This window comes from Micropterus dolomieu, linkage group LG03, assembly GCF_021292245.1.
Source record: "Micropterus dolomieu isolate WLL.071019.BEF.003 ecotype Adirondacks linkage group LG03, ASM2129224v1, whole genome shotgun sequence".
Taxonomy (NCBI): domain Eukaryota; kingdom Metazoa; phylum Chordata; class Actinopteri; order Centrarchiformes; family Centrarchidae; genus Micropterus; species Micropterus dolomieu.
Window position 1 is genome coordinate 29,869,626 of NC_060152.1, and position 17,024 is coordinate 29,886,649.

Below are 17,024 nucleotides of genomic sequence, written 5' to 3' on the forward strand. Positions count from 1 at the left end.
ACACTTTCCAACAACAGCACACAGCTTCCCAGAGCTGTCCTTGTCCCTTTCTCAATCCCCCTCGCACAGTCCTGTTTTCTGGTGTTTACGACCTTGCTGGCTGAGCTCATTTGCCCTTGTCTGGCTTGTCCTGCCACTGGCCTCTGCCTGGCTGTCCTGTTCTGTCTTGGACGCTGGCTAGAAGGAGACTTTGTCCTCCTTTTTGTCCTCTGTCACACCCCAGTAAATGCCGTCCTCTCATTTGGGATCATATCCTTGGATTACCCCTAAGACTTTTTCTGCATTTGGCCAGTTCTGATCTGTCCTTTGGCCATCCCAGGCCCTTCTCTTTTGAATTCATACAGTTCTCTTTGTGTACCTTTTACCCACCATACATTATATATGGTCACATTGTTCTGTCAGTAGCCCTGGTTTGATTCTTTCCACTCTCTTGACATGAGGTCATGGCTCACCCTCTTTTAATAGCCCTCTTAACCACCAACCTACCATTAGTACTATCATTCTGTCCAGGGTTCATCTATCTCTACCTCCCAACCATGCTCCCCTTTCCCACTGTATCCAGCACACACACTCATATAGTGAAGTACACATTCCCCACCCCTGTTGCTCATGGCCAATCTTGTCTTGTCTGGGAGGCCTGGGGCCTGTCGAAAAGCCAGGCCATCAGCCAGTCCTCATGGCTCCAGTATGATGTATGTGTCCCAGCTGACCTGTCCCCCATGTACACACACGCACTCACACACACAAGACAGAGCTGCTAATTTGCTTTTATAAAGTAATCTCTCCCCTTTTCTCTCTCCGGCTTCCCTGAGAACTCACTGGACATGAGATCATCTTGAAAAGAAGAAGATGGGGGAAGAGATGGAGAGATAGTTGGAGTGAAGAAGAAGAGACGAAGGCAGAATACACAGGGAAATATGAGAAATTCAAAATGAGGGTAGCAAGGAGTTGTCTACGGGGATACTGTACAGGCCTACTTGAGAATACGGGAGGACATGGAAAAAGGGAAGCTGGGGCAAAGGATGAGCTATGCTCTTAACACTCATAGATTGGCTTACATTAGCTATAATAACAACGCAGCCAAAAATGTGTCTGCTCACTATCTTGCTGTCCTTCCCACATTCCCTATTTCTCTCTGTTCATGATGCGCAAGCAACATGTTAAGAACTATAGATGAGTAGATTTGCCCCTATGCTATATTATTGTACATTAATTCCTTTAATCTTAATCTGCTATTGCCGGTCCATAGATATAGTCAGAAAGATTCAGGAAAGGGAGGAAATAACTTCCTAAATGAACAGGCCTGCTGTTGTTTCAGCTTGAACTAAAACAGGGAGGCACATTTAAAATTCTCACATTTAAAAAGTCTACTCTGTGTGCCTTTGTGTGTCCGTTTGTGGAAAAAAAGTGCTTAATGTGTGTGATCCTGAGCGGTTAAACCAGTATACACTTCCCACGATGTTGACATACCTCCGAATATCTGTCACTTCTCTCAGAAGAATGCTGAAGCGGAGTGTTTTTGCAGTGAAATGTGAACCTCAGCTCAGGTCACACTCCCTCTCACTACTCCTCTGTTTCTCTCGGTCTCCCTTCCACTCTCTCTACACCCCTATTTCTTCTGTCAGTCATGGCCATAAGATGCATTAAAAGGGTCGATTGAGGCAGTCACGTCCTCAGAGCTCGCTGTGGTCTAACACTTGATCAAATTCATACACACACACACACTCTGATAAAATGTTTCCTAAGGCCTGGAGTCTGTCAGGCCTCTCAGTATACTTTCTCTCTTTGAGGCCCAGCATGCCTTCACATCCCAGCATTTCCCAGCCAAGGTAGAGAAGTTTATAAACACACACAATTTCCCCATTTATATTTATTTATTTTTATTTTATTTTATATATACATATATTACATAAGAGAGAGCAGTAGATAGAGAGATAACAGATAGATAGATTGTTATGATCGATCAAAAACGCCTCAATGACGAAGCACTCTCTCTATAATTATGTACAGTTTATATCTGTCTCACTCACTGTCCCCGCCCTGCTGTTTTTCAGGGCTATGGCGTGTGGTGTGGTGTGGATGGTTGAAATATCTGGCTGCTCGGTACAGGATGCAGCCTAGCTGATGGAAATCCCTGTGGTTAGTGTGGTTAACAGGGAGAGGGGCGTAAAAAGCCCCCTAGATTTGGGAAGGACTTTTTAAGTGCCTACAAGGAATATTCACAATTTGAGTATATTGTAATTTTCTCCAGGAGCAGGCTTCTACAGAATAACTCTTCCTCTTTCTTTCTGGATGTGTGTCTCTGCTTGTTGGTGCTGTGTGTGTGGTATTGGTCCATGTGTGTGTGCGAGTCAGTATTGTGTCGGTGTGTGTGTGGTTCCCAGGGGTAATGTGCTGGAGATAGCATCCCAGGACTATTAGTTTGTGGTTAGATTGGCCATGTTGTTGGAAGCAGGCATGACAGGGAGGTATTTGGAATAAGTGAGAGTGTGTGTGTGTGTGTGTGGTGTTTTTTTGTGGGGGGGGGGGGAGTGAGAGAAACAGTGTACGCAATGTGCTTGTTCATGTGTGTATTATTATGCGTGTCTCCTGTTGCTTACTTGCCATAGGCACTTCAGACTGCTGTGTCTATCTAATCTGGGTTCTTGTTTTCAACCTTGCAGCAGAGTTCAACTTTTACAGCTCATTATTCAAAATAAGTATAGGTATTACTTTAAATGTATCAGTTATTTTGTCAAGTAAGAGTTCATATTTCTGAATCCTGACCCATTGTTTAAGAAACACTGCCCTCAAGTGAAGTGGTTTAGTTGTGCTGTTCATCCAAGATTATAGCTTTAACTGCAGTAGATTAGGCTGACCCTTTGGGCGATATTAGCTGTCAGTTTAACCCACACATTGACTGATCAGCAAGAGGGCCAGAGAGAAGCCGCTGAAAGGGACTGCTGTCCACTTTGTTCCCTGGAGAAAACCTACACTTTCCTGTTGTTTATACTCAGAGCTGGGTTTGATCCAACAGGAAGGCTGACTTTTTTGAAACTGACATGTACTTGTAAGCATTACCTTAGGCAATGAAAAGAAAAGTTTAAGTTGAACACTGTGTAATTAGGCAAAGGTTAAACATTGACCACTCACTGAGTTATATTTTGATGATGTTTGTGTCACAAGCTCACATTCATGTGTTGTAACATGAACTACTGATGCATGAAACATTCACCCCCCACTGAGCCATTATTATTGTTCATTGCTGTTGAACAATACAGTCATTTATCCTCTACTCTCACACTGTACCTTGTCCAGGAATGTCATCTGAAACAACCCACTAGTGGAATGATAGAAAGAAAAAACAAATTTCACAAGTTTGTTAAGGCAAATATATTATATTTATTAAATATTTTGGCTGCATGATTCAATTGTAAGATGCACTTTGTGTGAGTCAGTGGATCAGAAGCTAAGTCAGTCCTTAGAGAGAGAGGTTCATTGTCATCATGGCTTCCTGGGTTGGATGACCTCAGACAAACAGAAGAGTCATCATTAGGTGAGGTCTCATTCAGCTATGCACGATTCACATTCCAGGTTACATGGTAAATGTCCATGTTGAGTGGAAAGGACTTGGCCTTCTTAGTCACTACAGCTCAAACAATACAAATGTACATAAACATAAAAATGTAGTTAAGGAAAAAGAAAGAGGTTAAAGGAACCCCTCATCAAACTAGACTGGCAGTTCTAAACTGATGGATCAGTAAAACCAACATCCAGAAATGTGTCTCTGTGCCTCCTCCTTTTACTGACTGTTATGAATGAATAAATGAATTAATATAAGCCAAATGCAGAGTGGTGCATATACATTATTAAACGAAAGTTCAAAAACTGCTATAACTATTCAAATATTTGATGTGGTACTTCAGAATAATTTGGGGTTTTGCTGATTAATGGAATGGGAATAGTTCTTTTGCCCATGGAGAACAATGTGATTTACTCCACATAACCACCATTTATTCTATTATCTGCCACTATAACCAGACCGTTCCACTGTCAGATCAGTGTTTGTTAGCCTGTAAAGCAAATATGCATATACATAATTCTTTTTCTGTTAATGTGCTTGCATGAATATTTGAGTGATTTGTTTGTGTGCGCGTGGTGTTTTATTCTGTGATTAATTTATTTCATCAACAGTTCAACACATTCACTGTCGCATGTCTTTCAAGGCAAATTGACAGATATACAGTCCACTGAGGATTAATCTGTCTCCTAATGGGATAAGAAATCTGCCAAATGGAATTACATGTACACACACATCAAAAAACCTAGAGGTCAAGGTGCACAGGTGATTTCCTGTTCCTAGGATGTTTAAATTTGCCTCAAATTTTAGCGCTGAAGTTTCTTATTCCTGCACCTCTGTTCATCCCAGCAACTGGACCTCCAGTGCATAAGGCTAACACTAGCTAATCTATAGTTCATTAGGCATATTCCTCAGCAGCCAAAAGGCCTGTATACCACTGTACCCCTCCTTACTGGCCTCTAACCCTTAGACAGGATACGCCAAAGATTTTGTTTTTGAGAAATTGGCACTTGCCTTATGTTAGTATTTATTCTTAGTATATGTCACTGGAGGGCTGAAACAATTTCTCACAGCAGTGCTTGTTGGGAGAAGGCTTGATTAGTGATTAATAGGATATTTCCCAAGGAGTTCTGAATCACATATTTGTATAATATTGCAAAGACAAAGAAAAAGAAAGAACAACACAATGTTGCCAGTAATTTTTGAAATCAATGACTCTTGAATATTCTGGGGACCCATTCCCATCTTTCTGCAACCCACCATTTGGTCCCCATCCAGCCATTTTAAAACAATGTACTACATTCCCCAGCTTTCTACCACAGTTGCCACAGCCAAGATTTTCATGAGAAATACAAGGAGGACAGTGAGTCTCCACCTTCACCACCCGCCTTTTCTTTTTATCTCTGTACAGTTAATTCCTGCTCATCCCTTCAAACTCAACCCAGTCTTTAGAAGAGTTTGTTTTCTCACTCGTACTGAAATGCTGTGAGTTTTTATTTTGATTCCATGTTGTATATCTGATCAGCCACTGGTCTGTCATGACTCTGTGTGTGTATATATATTTGAGTAATTCCACTCCCTGTGTAGTTTGTCCCAGAGGAAGCTCTCCCTCTGACATGAGGAGATTAATTTAATTATCATGTTGATGAGAGCTGAGCTGCTAGAATCTCATATTTATTTTTCTATGTAAATCTTTTTAAACATGCCAATGTGTTAGCAGTTTAAAAAATATGTTTTCATCCTCTCCATCAAATCCTTGGCCTTGAAACTACAACAAAGAGTCTTAAACCACGGGTTGCAACCCTGTTTGGGCAGCAGAACTGTTTCTGGTTGGTCTCCACATGACAAAAGTGTTGGTATGTTTTAATGACCCTGGGCCCCAGTGTGACGGCATATTTATTCAATTGAGATCCAAATCAACTCGTGTTGTACTATGATGTCAGTTACAGAATGAGGTATCTCTCTGTGGCCAATGTCTTTTGTTTTGACATCAGCCAGTATCTTTTCTCTTATGAACATGTACTATAACAGCCTGTAACCTGCAGCTTCTGATAACCTGAGCTTTTAAGAACCTCTAAGGCTTTGGTCCTGCCTTGTATTTCCAATGTGTTTAACAGACCAGAATGTTTTGGATATATGTCATTGAAAAGACACCAGGACAAAATCATTTTGTTGTCATTTTCACAAGTTGCTTGGTAGGTAAGTACAGTTATAGGATAGACAACAATGGAGTAAGTATAGGCAATACTGATTTAATTTTCCTTTTGACTTTTAAATTAATGGAAGAACCCCACACTTAGTAAGAGGTTGATAGAATGGCCCAAATAGTGAGACTGAGACCAGCACTCGACCAGCCTCCACCCACTAACCAGCACTCCAGTGCTGGGTACATTCCTCGAGACTGGTCTGCTGTCCCAAAAGACACACTTGCCTTATTTCTCTCTGCTCCAGAACATCTTAAGCTGTGCAGACACTGCGTTTTTATTGATCTTGCATGTTGTGTTAACTCACACTACATGTTTTAATCAGTCTTTCTGCACTGCTAGAACCTGCAACCTTTATGCTCACACTGTAGGCCTACAGGTCATCTATCCAACCACAATGTGGGTTGTCACACTCGCTGATGACGGTGTCGACAGCCTAATCATTGATCGTGCAGGCATTATGAACATAGATATAAATGGTTATGACCCCCCTCCAATTGCATACTAAATGACAATAATCTGGCAGAAATTCTTCCCCATTTGGGCTGAATCCAAGCAGTGTCTACTTGGCTTAACCAGCCCGTTGCTTGGTTCTCTCCTGAATCAGAAGACAGGGAGGTTCAGGTTAAGAATCGGTGAGCGTTGTGGTCCCATTGGTGCTGCCCTAGGTTCAGCACCACGGACAGCACTGTATTGCTGTGTGACCAGTCCCACAGGGACATCACTGGGCTGCATGGTGGTTTTGGCATAGTGGCCAAAGTAGGAACTACAGGTCACATGACAACCTGGGACACAGAAAGGCGTCTTTCCCAGCTGTATTTACACACTGAAAGCATTTCAGAAGACATGGCTGTGAAACTATGAGGACATTTTTCTTACCATCACACACATTAAAAATACTGTTTGAATTTAACATTTTAAATATTCTGTGCAGCATACATTTAAAAGTCACCAAGAGCTGTATCAAGCTGTTATTTTTTGTCAGCCATGCAGAAACATAGAAAGACGCTAATGCGCATCCTTTACTGGCCCAAGTTGGAAGCAGAATAAAAGTTTTTAGTGTATGGCCATATTAACGTGATATGTTTTATACATTTCCTGGGCTTCAGCTTCATTACACAATCTACTACTCTGTGGTTAGGAGTAGCTGTATAGGGTTAACCCGTGCTGCATTTGTTCTTTAGCGGGAGAGCTTGTGGTTTCATTGTAGCGAACCAATCCTCTCTGTAGTGAAGTGTTACATTGAGCTATGCATTGCATTGTCAAACCACTGGAGACATTAATTGCATTCACGTTGTCTGAGTTAGACTGCAGTCAGCCCACATTTGCTGGTAGTTTAGAAGCACTCTAGTTGTGGTCATGGTGCGGGTGACTGAGGTCGCCTCTTGCCTAGTCAGCCTATGATCAAGAACATACCACTTTTTGTCTACTTGTACGTACAGTATGTGTGTCTGTATATTTGTGTTTGTCTGAACAAATGTGTTTACGTAAAATGGCAAATGGGGCGCATTTAATAGCGCTTTTCTCCATTACCACACAAAGCGCTTTACAGTGTTGCCTCTCATTCACCCATTCTCTCACACTCTCACTAATGGTGGTGGCGCTGCCATGCAAGACACTGACTGATCGCCAGTTAATGTACGGAATAGGCTACAATGGCATGTGACCCTGAACACATGCCATTGCAGACAGATAAAACTGAAGTTATTGTTTTTGGAATGATTGAAAATCAGTGCTCGACTTCAATCTGTAATGTTAAGAACCACAAATCAAGCCAGAAATCTTGGTGTGGTCATGGACTCAGACCTGAATTTGAGGAGCCACGTTAAGACAATTACAAAGTCAGCCTACTATCACCTGAAGAATATATCAAGGATTAAATGACTTATGTCTCAGCAGGACCTGGAAAAACTTATCCATGCATTTATCTTCAGTCGACTCGACTACTGTGACAGTGTCCTTACAGGGCTCCCTAAGAAATCCATCAGAAAGCTGCAGCTGAACGCTGCTGCTCAAGTCCTCACTAAGACCAAAAAGGAGGATCACATCACTCCAGTTCTGAGGTCTTTACATTGGCTTCCTGTATGTCAAAGAATTGATTTAAAAATCCTGCTGTTAGTTTATAAAGCACTAAATGGTTTAGGGCCAAAATACATTTCTGATCTTCTGCTTCGTTATGAACCATCCAGACCTCTCGGATCGTCTGGGATCAGGTCTGCTTTCTGTCCCCAGAGTCAAAACTAAACAAGGAGAAGCAGCGTTCAGTTATTATGCCCCGTATATCTGGAACAAACTCCCAGATAACTGCAGGTCTGCTGAAACTGTCAGTTCTTTTAAATTAAGACTGAAGACTTTTCTTTTTACCATTGCTTTTAATTAAATATTTATGATTTTTGTTTTTACCAATGCCTTTAACTAGATTGATAACTTACACTGCACTGTAACATTTACTGTCCCCGTTTTCTTTTTCTGTGTTTTTAGATTTTTGCCATTGCTTTTAATTAAATATTTACACGGTGAGAAATGAGTAGGTAATTGAGTGAAAAGATAATGAGAGTGAGATTGAACAGAGTGAAGGAAGTGGTCTTAAATCTCGTGCCTGAGTGATTTGCAGGAACCTCTTTCCACCTGTAAATGCGCAAGTGGGTCCAGAGTATAACTGGATCAAAGTGGCCTGCGGACAGACATGTCCTGGTTTCTCTGTAATGTCCGAGGGTTTTTGCAGTTTCAGTGGACCCAAAGATTGCTATGGACCCGAGTACAGACTAGCTAGAGTAGATTAAGTGTTCTTCTCTGTTTATTCTCTTTTCAGAATAATTGTAACTCAGTTATTTGCTCAACCCCTCAGCCTGTTTTTATTTTCCATTTAACTCTTTTAACCCTGAATGTACACTGCACTGTAACTTTTATTAATTTTTAATGTGTATTTTTTAAACTTTTTATATTTCCATGTTGCTTTTATGTTTCATGTAAAGCACTTTGAATTACCTTGTTGTTGAAATGTGCTATACAAATAAACTTGCCTTGCCTTGAACAGGAACCAGCAAGTAGAAAGGATGGAAGTCTGAACATGCCGTTGGTGAAAATATATATTTCTGTGTCTATACTGTAGTCTGTGTATGCAATATGAATACTGATGCCCAGAGCAAGCTTTTGTTTTTTATTTTTGTGTTCTTAGACTGAGAAAAGGTCTCTGTCCTTCCAAGGGTCCTCGACCACTGACTCTTTCACCCTCCCACCATGCGGTTTATAAACCTCTGTACTTTCAGACAGTACTCCTTTTGTCAGCTCCCTCTATTTGGTGCAAACACTTGCCGCGTCTGCATCTCCTGGAACCCTTGAGGCCCTGGATGTCTAAGATGCCTTGGTAGAAACCAGAGGGAGAACTATAGGACAGTGTTAGTCAAGCATAAACCTCTTAACGTCTCCTCTGTCAACCACGGACCCACACAATGCCGTCTCTCTGTACCTTCTTCCAGCTCTAAAACCGCTTCTTAGACTTGCAAATCTGGTCTTTGATGTTGCATTGCCTTGCTTCTTTTGTCAGAGAGAGGGAGCCAAGCAGGAGAAAGGCATTGCAGACAGCTGTTAAAGCCACCATAATTCCCTCATGTTACATGGGTTAGCCCTCACTGCCCTGGCAAGGATGCTGTTGTGTCTCTCTGTTCTCTCTTTAACTCATTTACGTCGTTTCTTTTCTCTCAGTGCAGTTCAACTTTTTCTACCACTGTCATTTTTCTTTCCATACTAATCTTTTATAGAGGACAAAGTAATCCATATTCTGTGTTTTTGTCTGGGTGTAAACCTGTTTCTCATTTGTTAGGTGGTTAGGTTAGCTCCCTGGTCCCAAAGTTGTTTCACCAGACCAGACTCTGTTCCACATCCCTCTTTCCGAAGATTACAGTGCAGATATTTGTTTGTTTTTAAACCTTTTCTTCATGGAAGTGAATTCACATCATTTTGCAATTGTTTTAAGCTTCTGAACATTTAATTTACATGTAAAGCTTGTTTGGGTGGAATTGGGTAGGAGTCAACCATCTAAGACCTGCCGCAGCTTTTTTGAGAAACTAGTGTGCAAAGCTACTGGTGTTGTTTATACCTCTACTCCATTTCTCAGAGTCTCAAATCTGCTATTATAGTCTGGGTGAGATGGAATGAAGGAATGGTAGTAATGAGTAGACGACCAATAACCACTGCGGCTTTGTCAGCCCGTCCTTGTAGCATCCAGGAACACTGATCTCCATTGCGGACAGACATTTAATTTGTGTTATGTGCACCCAAGCACATTCCTCCTAGAGGACAATAGATGGATAGTGGTTACAGTGGCAGGAGTGACTTGTTCTGTCTGCTGGGGGACAAGGGTTGGAGGGCATTTGTTGTGTGTGTCTGTCTGTCTGTGTGTTCACATTCATGTGAAAAAGAGGGCGAATTTGTGTCTGTCCGACTGTATGTGTTTCTCTGTCCATCTTTGCCTGGGCCTTCGTGCTTCCTGACATCCACATTATCAAAGCAGACACTTGACTCATTGCTTTGGTTATGACTGACTGATGTGTTACCGTTTTTTACAGGAAACTTTGTTGCTAATGATTTTCTCTCGGGACAGGATTAAGCAATGAAGCAGGCAGTAGACATGACATCGTACCGATGATGGAATTTGGTTGGTTGATTGACTCACTGAATATAAGTTACAGATTAGGCCGGTGGTGATGGTAATTCTCAGAAGTTAACACCATTTCTGAATGTGTCAGTCCCATGTTTGGGTTAAGCATTTAGTTTCCATAGCAACTGGGAAATCTGGGTGATGGGGATTCAAAAAATCCATGTGGTAATGATCTTGTGAAAAGACAGTCCAACATGATCTATGTGGATTTTAACATCATCTTTCTGACCCCCTGATATTTGGTTTAGTAGACAGGTGTTCCTTGTTATGTTCAGGTTAGTCACAATTTCAGCAGACTGTTTGATTTGAAAACATGTGTCAAAGCGTCAGTATGTGCTCAACACTCAAAAACACCTGCAGGCTCTATTAAGTAAGTTGTATTGTGGCAAAGCCAGTAAACCAATGGTAATTTAGTCATATACAAACCATATCAAACTTCAGCTTTCATCATTGCCATGTTTGACCACTACATGACAAGCAGTCCCTGTGATAATGTGGCCCTGCAGTCTGTCTGTGGACATTAGACCAAAGTTGTGGAAAGTGGAGTCGATTCAGTTTAAAAAGGAGTGGACAATCCCATTGTCAAATCAATCAGATGATTCATCCCCATGGAACTTAGATGAATCATCTGTATCTTGGTTATATTAGTGTATTTGAACAAACATGTCACTGTAAACCTTCATAAGGATACAAGGCTGGTATGTACTGTCAGACCAAAAGGCATATCACTGACTTGTAGTGGGTTCATCTATGTCTAGAATTGGGATAAATCATTCCTAGTTTGAATATATTAAAGAATGGAAAATATGTTTGACTAAAGTCTTTTACTGAAATATCAAAACCATCTCAAGATACATCCAAAGAATTTGGATGAATGCTTTTCTTTTGTTGATGTCAGGGCTTGTGGCCAGAGTTGTTATTAGAAAAGCAGCAGTATAACATTATCCTGGTCAATTCCTGCGCACTATCAGTGAAACAGACAATACACAGGAAAGAACAATGCAGTCACAATGAACATAATCCCCATGCAGATCACTCTGGTACAAAAGCTGGAGCCCAGTAATGTGCTGGAAACTAAGTGTCCAACATCAGCCAGCCATAATCACAATCTCTCCCTGAGGATTTAAGAGAAAGAAGAGTTTGAGATTTATATTACTTTCACACTCAATACCCAACTTGGTAAGTGATCCTAATATGACATATGGGTTCTTAGTTAGTTTTGGACAAAAATCTTACACTCTGTTCCAGTTTCTGAGTGGGTGTAGGAGTTTTTAAAAAGATTTCTTTGGAAATGACATTAAAAAAACTTAATTTCACATCTGAGGTTACAAACTGAAAGCTATTTTTGCTGAAAATGTTGTTTTTCTCAGCATATTAGTAGAGTAAGAGAATCACATTTTACAGAGTTGATATGGATATTATTGATAATTACAATGCACTTATTTATCAATGGTAGTTTCTCATGAGTTTGAATTTACAATTTTACTTGCTACATACACTTTCCTCTTATTTCACCTTGGCATGGTGACCTTGTCAGGCCATTATATGGTGCAGGCGGTATTGGGCTTTAGTCTCATATAAGGCACGGGGGTATTTTATAAATTTGGTTCTTGAGGTTAGATATCTTCAAATTAGAAATCCGATGTGATGTTATGGTTTCTTTACTTGCCCGGGGACACCACAAGCAAAATGAAAAACTGAACTTACTGTATTTAAGTTTCAAATGACCTGTACTCATCATACAGTTGACAGACTGTATGACCCTCTCTACTGTCATTTTGTCTCCTACTGTATATAAATATTAACTTTCCGTACAAAATTATATATAAAATCATAACCTTCTTCATCAGGGTGAATGGATAGGTTCACATTTTTTCAAGTCTATCTTAAAACAATGCTGACATGCCCATATGTACAATGAAAGGGTTGCTAAAATTGTTCTTCCTGCGCGTACGGGCTGCAGAGAAAGCCTCTCCTAAAGCAATTTCAATGTCAGTCACTGGGCAAACATGCATTCTGCAGTTCATCTGAAGCTAATGTGAGGTTTCAGCAGTGTGAATTAGATAAATCTTGCCATTATCTTGCAGGGATTCAGTCTTTTTTAATTCCTTCTATGTGCTTCCATGGACAGTGCTTTCTTATTGCGCCCGTTATGAAACTGTAACATAACGTGGGAATTTCTGCCTTAAAACACCACAACTTTGGAGGATACCCATTTTATTTGTCTAACTCAAACTGAAGTCTTATATTAGCTTTAGCTTAGCTCTGTAATGCATTTTCTTTGCACATCTTGTCCCCCATCCCTTATATTGAATTTGCTTTAGAAAGGGATCCCTTCATGGCCAGTATTGACAGGAGGACTCCTTTAGAGTGCATATGGGCATATCAGTGCTATTTTCAGGTGGACTTTAATTCAACCGACTAATTGGGGGACATTGTGATCTATGCATTTTTGCCTGATTAAGCCCTGTCTTCCTTCAAAGACATTTCTGCTTATGTTCTTCATTCAGTTTAATATTACTAGTGTAAGGTCAGCCTCAATCCATGTGCATAAAACCACCACATATGGCTGACTGGGTTTTCTCAGTGTCACAACAGTTGGATAAGTCACAAAGAGGCAAAACAGCTTCTTGTTTTTCATTCTTGTTGTCCTACGTGTCCAGTTCATCTGTGTCACTGCTGTTTTTTGTTTTTTTCTTCCACTGCCTGAGTCAGAGCAGTGATGAATTAAAACAAGAGCGCAGTCTCTGTTTGAAGTTTGAGACGAGACATTATTATGACTTCTCCTTTAAAGGTCAAGTTGAGCCACAGGCGTGATAAAGTGTGCAGCGAGAGAGGGAGGAACCGAGAGGTTAAAGGAGAGAGAAGTGTTGAAATAACAAATTGGTCCTCTTTAGATGGTGCTGAGGCACAGCAAAGTGGGTTCATTACGATACATTTTGACCATAATAAACTCTAGTGCGTAAACATTTTTGACAAATCATCAAACCGTCAACCGAGGCCAATACTAAGAAGTTAAGGAAGATTTTGAAGTTAAAGGAAAATTAAAGTTTTTCATCTCATCCAGAACCAGGTCGCTTAAAGAGAGAGTAGGAGCAGAATGTCAGAAAATCCCACATTATAGTTATTTTGAAAGTTTTCAAACCACCATGATCTTAACTGGTCGTGATTATAAAGCTAGTGCTGGTTTAGGGAATCGTCTAGTGGTTCTCCACCCTTAGGCTTAATCTTAATGTCCGCCACCTGGCTCTTTACACCACTCTGCCGCTTTCCCTGTGAGCAAGTCAACTGAGCAGGAGATCTGAGAAATTATGTCATTTCAGTCTGCTGACAGGGAGGAGGGATGATCTTGAAGAAAGTGAATTCAGGCTTTGATTAAGAATGTTATTGTAAAGAAATCTGCCTTCAAACAGTGAGGAAAGACTGCGGTGGAGAGAAACATAGAAGGTCTTGACCAGGGTCCCCCCGTGCTCTTTGACCTTAGGAATAATTTGTTTTTCTTTAAACAGATTGGCTAAATGTTCGGCACATTGAAACAACGAGCCAAAGTGTAAATCTTCAAAAGCGCTTTTCAGGGTTTCAATCTGGTCCCCACTCCTCTGAGAGAGTATTGAACTCCCCACCCCCACCACTCGCTCTCTTGCCTACCCTGTCTTTCTAGACACTTTCACCCATATACATTCTTTGTCTTTCTCACATTCTCGCCCCTGCCTTTCTTACTGCTAAAAGTTTGAAGTTGTGTTGGCTGACACACAAAGTTCATTCAGGTAGAAGGTCAGGTACGCTGCCTCAGGAGGGGAGAAGGCTTTAGCTCTCCCTACATATTTATGATTCTGCTCCTGTATTGTGACCATAATCTCATGACAACACTCACATTGTTTGACAAATGGTTTTTCTTTGTCATGTGTAGTGCTCAGCATCCTGGACAAATAGTCTGTGTATGACCTCACTATAGCACAGATGTGTGGTACGCATGGATGGACATTTAACCAGCCCACTTTTGAACTGCATGTTTTGTGAGTGGACGCGTAGCAATGGCTGCTGCAGCATTATGCACTTCATGACACTTTATTTAAAACAAAGTCAGTGTTTTGTGCACTCTGATGTTGTGTAACGAAGAACGAATGTAAAACACCTGTCTGTCGGCAAATTTAGATGTAGTTATTTTAGAAATCATGCTTCTTTACATATTTTCAGCCCTGTTGCCATGTTGTTGGCCAACATTACAAGGAATTATGTGGGAAATGGTCAGAAGATTGTCACCACTGTAAAGTTGTTTGAATGTCAAAAGATGGGACGCATCTGTTTATTGCTGTCCTCCTAAGTCTGTGTGTTTCCACCCAGACACACACATGGACGTGCTTCACATTGAATTGATGAATATGGAGCTTTAAAGGTTGAGAGCCAAACTCTCTCCCTCTTATTTAGACGTGTGGAGAACAGAGCCTTCCACATCTAACCGCACAAGCACACACACACACATGCAGCCATAATGAGCTTCCACATCAGCTGTTTTCCACCACCCAGTTTATTGTGTGCGACCTTCCATTTCTACTTCCAACAGCAGCAGGCCTGTTCAGCACCAGTAAACAGGAACTTTGTTGTCTCCCTTCTCCCCCCTACCAAAATCTTCTAAACAAAGAATCTTGTTGTTTACTTGCTTTTTTGCTTGGGGATAAATAAAAGGGCAAGAAAACTAACCTCTGATGTCTGGTGTCTTCTGTCTCGTGTGTGTGTGTGTGTGTGTGTGTGTGTGTGTGCGCTCACATCCCGCTTTGTCCCATCTTGCAGCTGCTGCACATCTGCATTGAGGGATGGGGGAACTGGCGCTGGTCAGAGGCCTTCAGTGTGGACAACGTAGGGACTCTGCTGAGGACCATTCAGTACAAAGGACGCACTGCATCACTCATCATCAAGGTGGTCCAGCTCAACGGTGTCCAGAAACAGGTACAGTCAGTATGAATTGACGTATGGTTTTGTTGTTAACTTTTGTTTGTTTGTCAGGTTTACATTATGCTTAAATTCTTAAACATAAGCTTTGAGGTATTTTGTAAACACATACTTTCATTATCTATCCAGGAAATTTAAATATACACACTATTTTATATTGAATTGAATTCAGCAACATGAAATAAATGTCTAGTTTTCTACAGTACTTAAAATATAAGTCATGAATAGGAAAATGTTTGTTTTGACAAAACAATCTTAACACACTTTCAACCCCATCAAACTTCAGTCTTTGTCGTCGGCACTGGATGGAGTTTGCTCAGTTGTCACAGATTTGTCATGTTTGGTATTTCCTAGTAAGAATTATCTTGCATACAAAAAGCTAAACATTTTAAATTTCCTACCAGCATCAAGGTGAATCAGAATAATTATAACAAGAACTTGTTGTTACCTTGGAAAGGAGGGACAATGTATAGAGTTACCCAATCCCCCTTCATTAACAGAACATCCAAGACAATACAGGAAACACTTTTTAATTCACCACAGTAATAAAATCAATGAACAAAGTTTTTACAAAACCATAATTTATACTGATTTTACAGATTATAATCCTGCTAATCTGTAAAAAATCTTGGTGGTGGTTCAGAAATACACAGAAAGCAGGAGCATGTTTTCTGCATTATGCCTGTTGACGGCTGCTATGTGTCACTTTGGAAGCCATGCCTTTTTCCCAGCGCTCATTTTGGGATGAGCACTTTTGAATCTCCAGTTTTTTTCAGTTTGTATGTTATGATTTAGTTGTTGCTTGGCTAACAACAAGACTGTATTCTGTTTTTGTCAGTTTTTGTAATTTGTTTTATAACAGTAAAACAAAAGCTTATGAGCTTGAAGCCATCCAAAACACAATGTGACCCATCAATCCACAAAGAAGATCACAGGAAATCATAAACCAGCACAAACGAAATCATAAACCAGCCACGTTAGCCTTTTTACACCAAGAATGGTGGTGGATCATGTTTGGATTTTTCCACAAATACAAGGCAGAGTCGTTGTATTCCTGAAAATGCAGTGATGCCATCAGATTATAGCGCTGACACTTTGTTATGTAAACAGTGTCAAGTGTCGCACATGTCTCCCTCTTGTCCTCCAGACAAAACAGACTCGGCCGCTCACATTCCTTCCTCTGTCTGTCCCAGACTTTGCTTACATCTTGTTCCCATTCGAACCAATGATAGGGTATAAGCGTTGGTCACATCCAATTCACAACACAAAGCCTCAGAGTGGGACAGCGGCTGCCACTACAGAGGAAGTTGGCTCCCGCCTGCTTGAGCATACCTCATCTTGTGTTTTTTGGGGGGCAGGGGGTCATCCTGCTATTAAAATATCTCCCTAATATGAATACCATATAAGTACACACACACACACACACACACACCCGGGCACACTTTGATGTCTGTGGTAGAACATATGTGAAGACAGGAGTATTAAGGCTGCTACTGACAATTACTGTCATCATCAATTAATCTGTTGATCATTTTAGGATCATTGATTGATCTGTAAAATGATAATAGTGAACAACACTTCAAATTGCTTACATTATCCAAAGGGTGCACAGATTACAATGATATTAAAGAATAGAAAACCAACAAATCTC

General features: G+C 40.8%; 1 protein-coding gene across 2 annotated transcripts in view; it reads left to right on the forward strand.

Moving 5' to 3' along the window:
* The window catches only part of LOC123969008 (vacuolar protein sorting-associated protein 13B-like), a 324,425-nt gene that overhangs the window by 278,935 nt on the left and 28,466 nt on the right, over positions 1–17,024 (forward strand). For both annotated transcript variants that reach the window (XM_046046088.1, XM_046046087.1), the window contains exon 47: positions 15,215–15,370. In XM_046046088.1, coding sequence (XP_045902044.1) covers positions 15,215–15,370 — 156 coding nt within the window. The remainder of the gene's footprint in view (positions 1–15,214; positions 15,371–17,024) is intronic.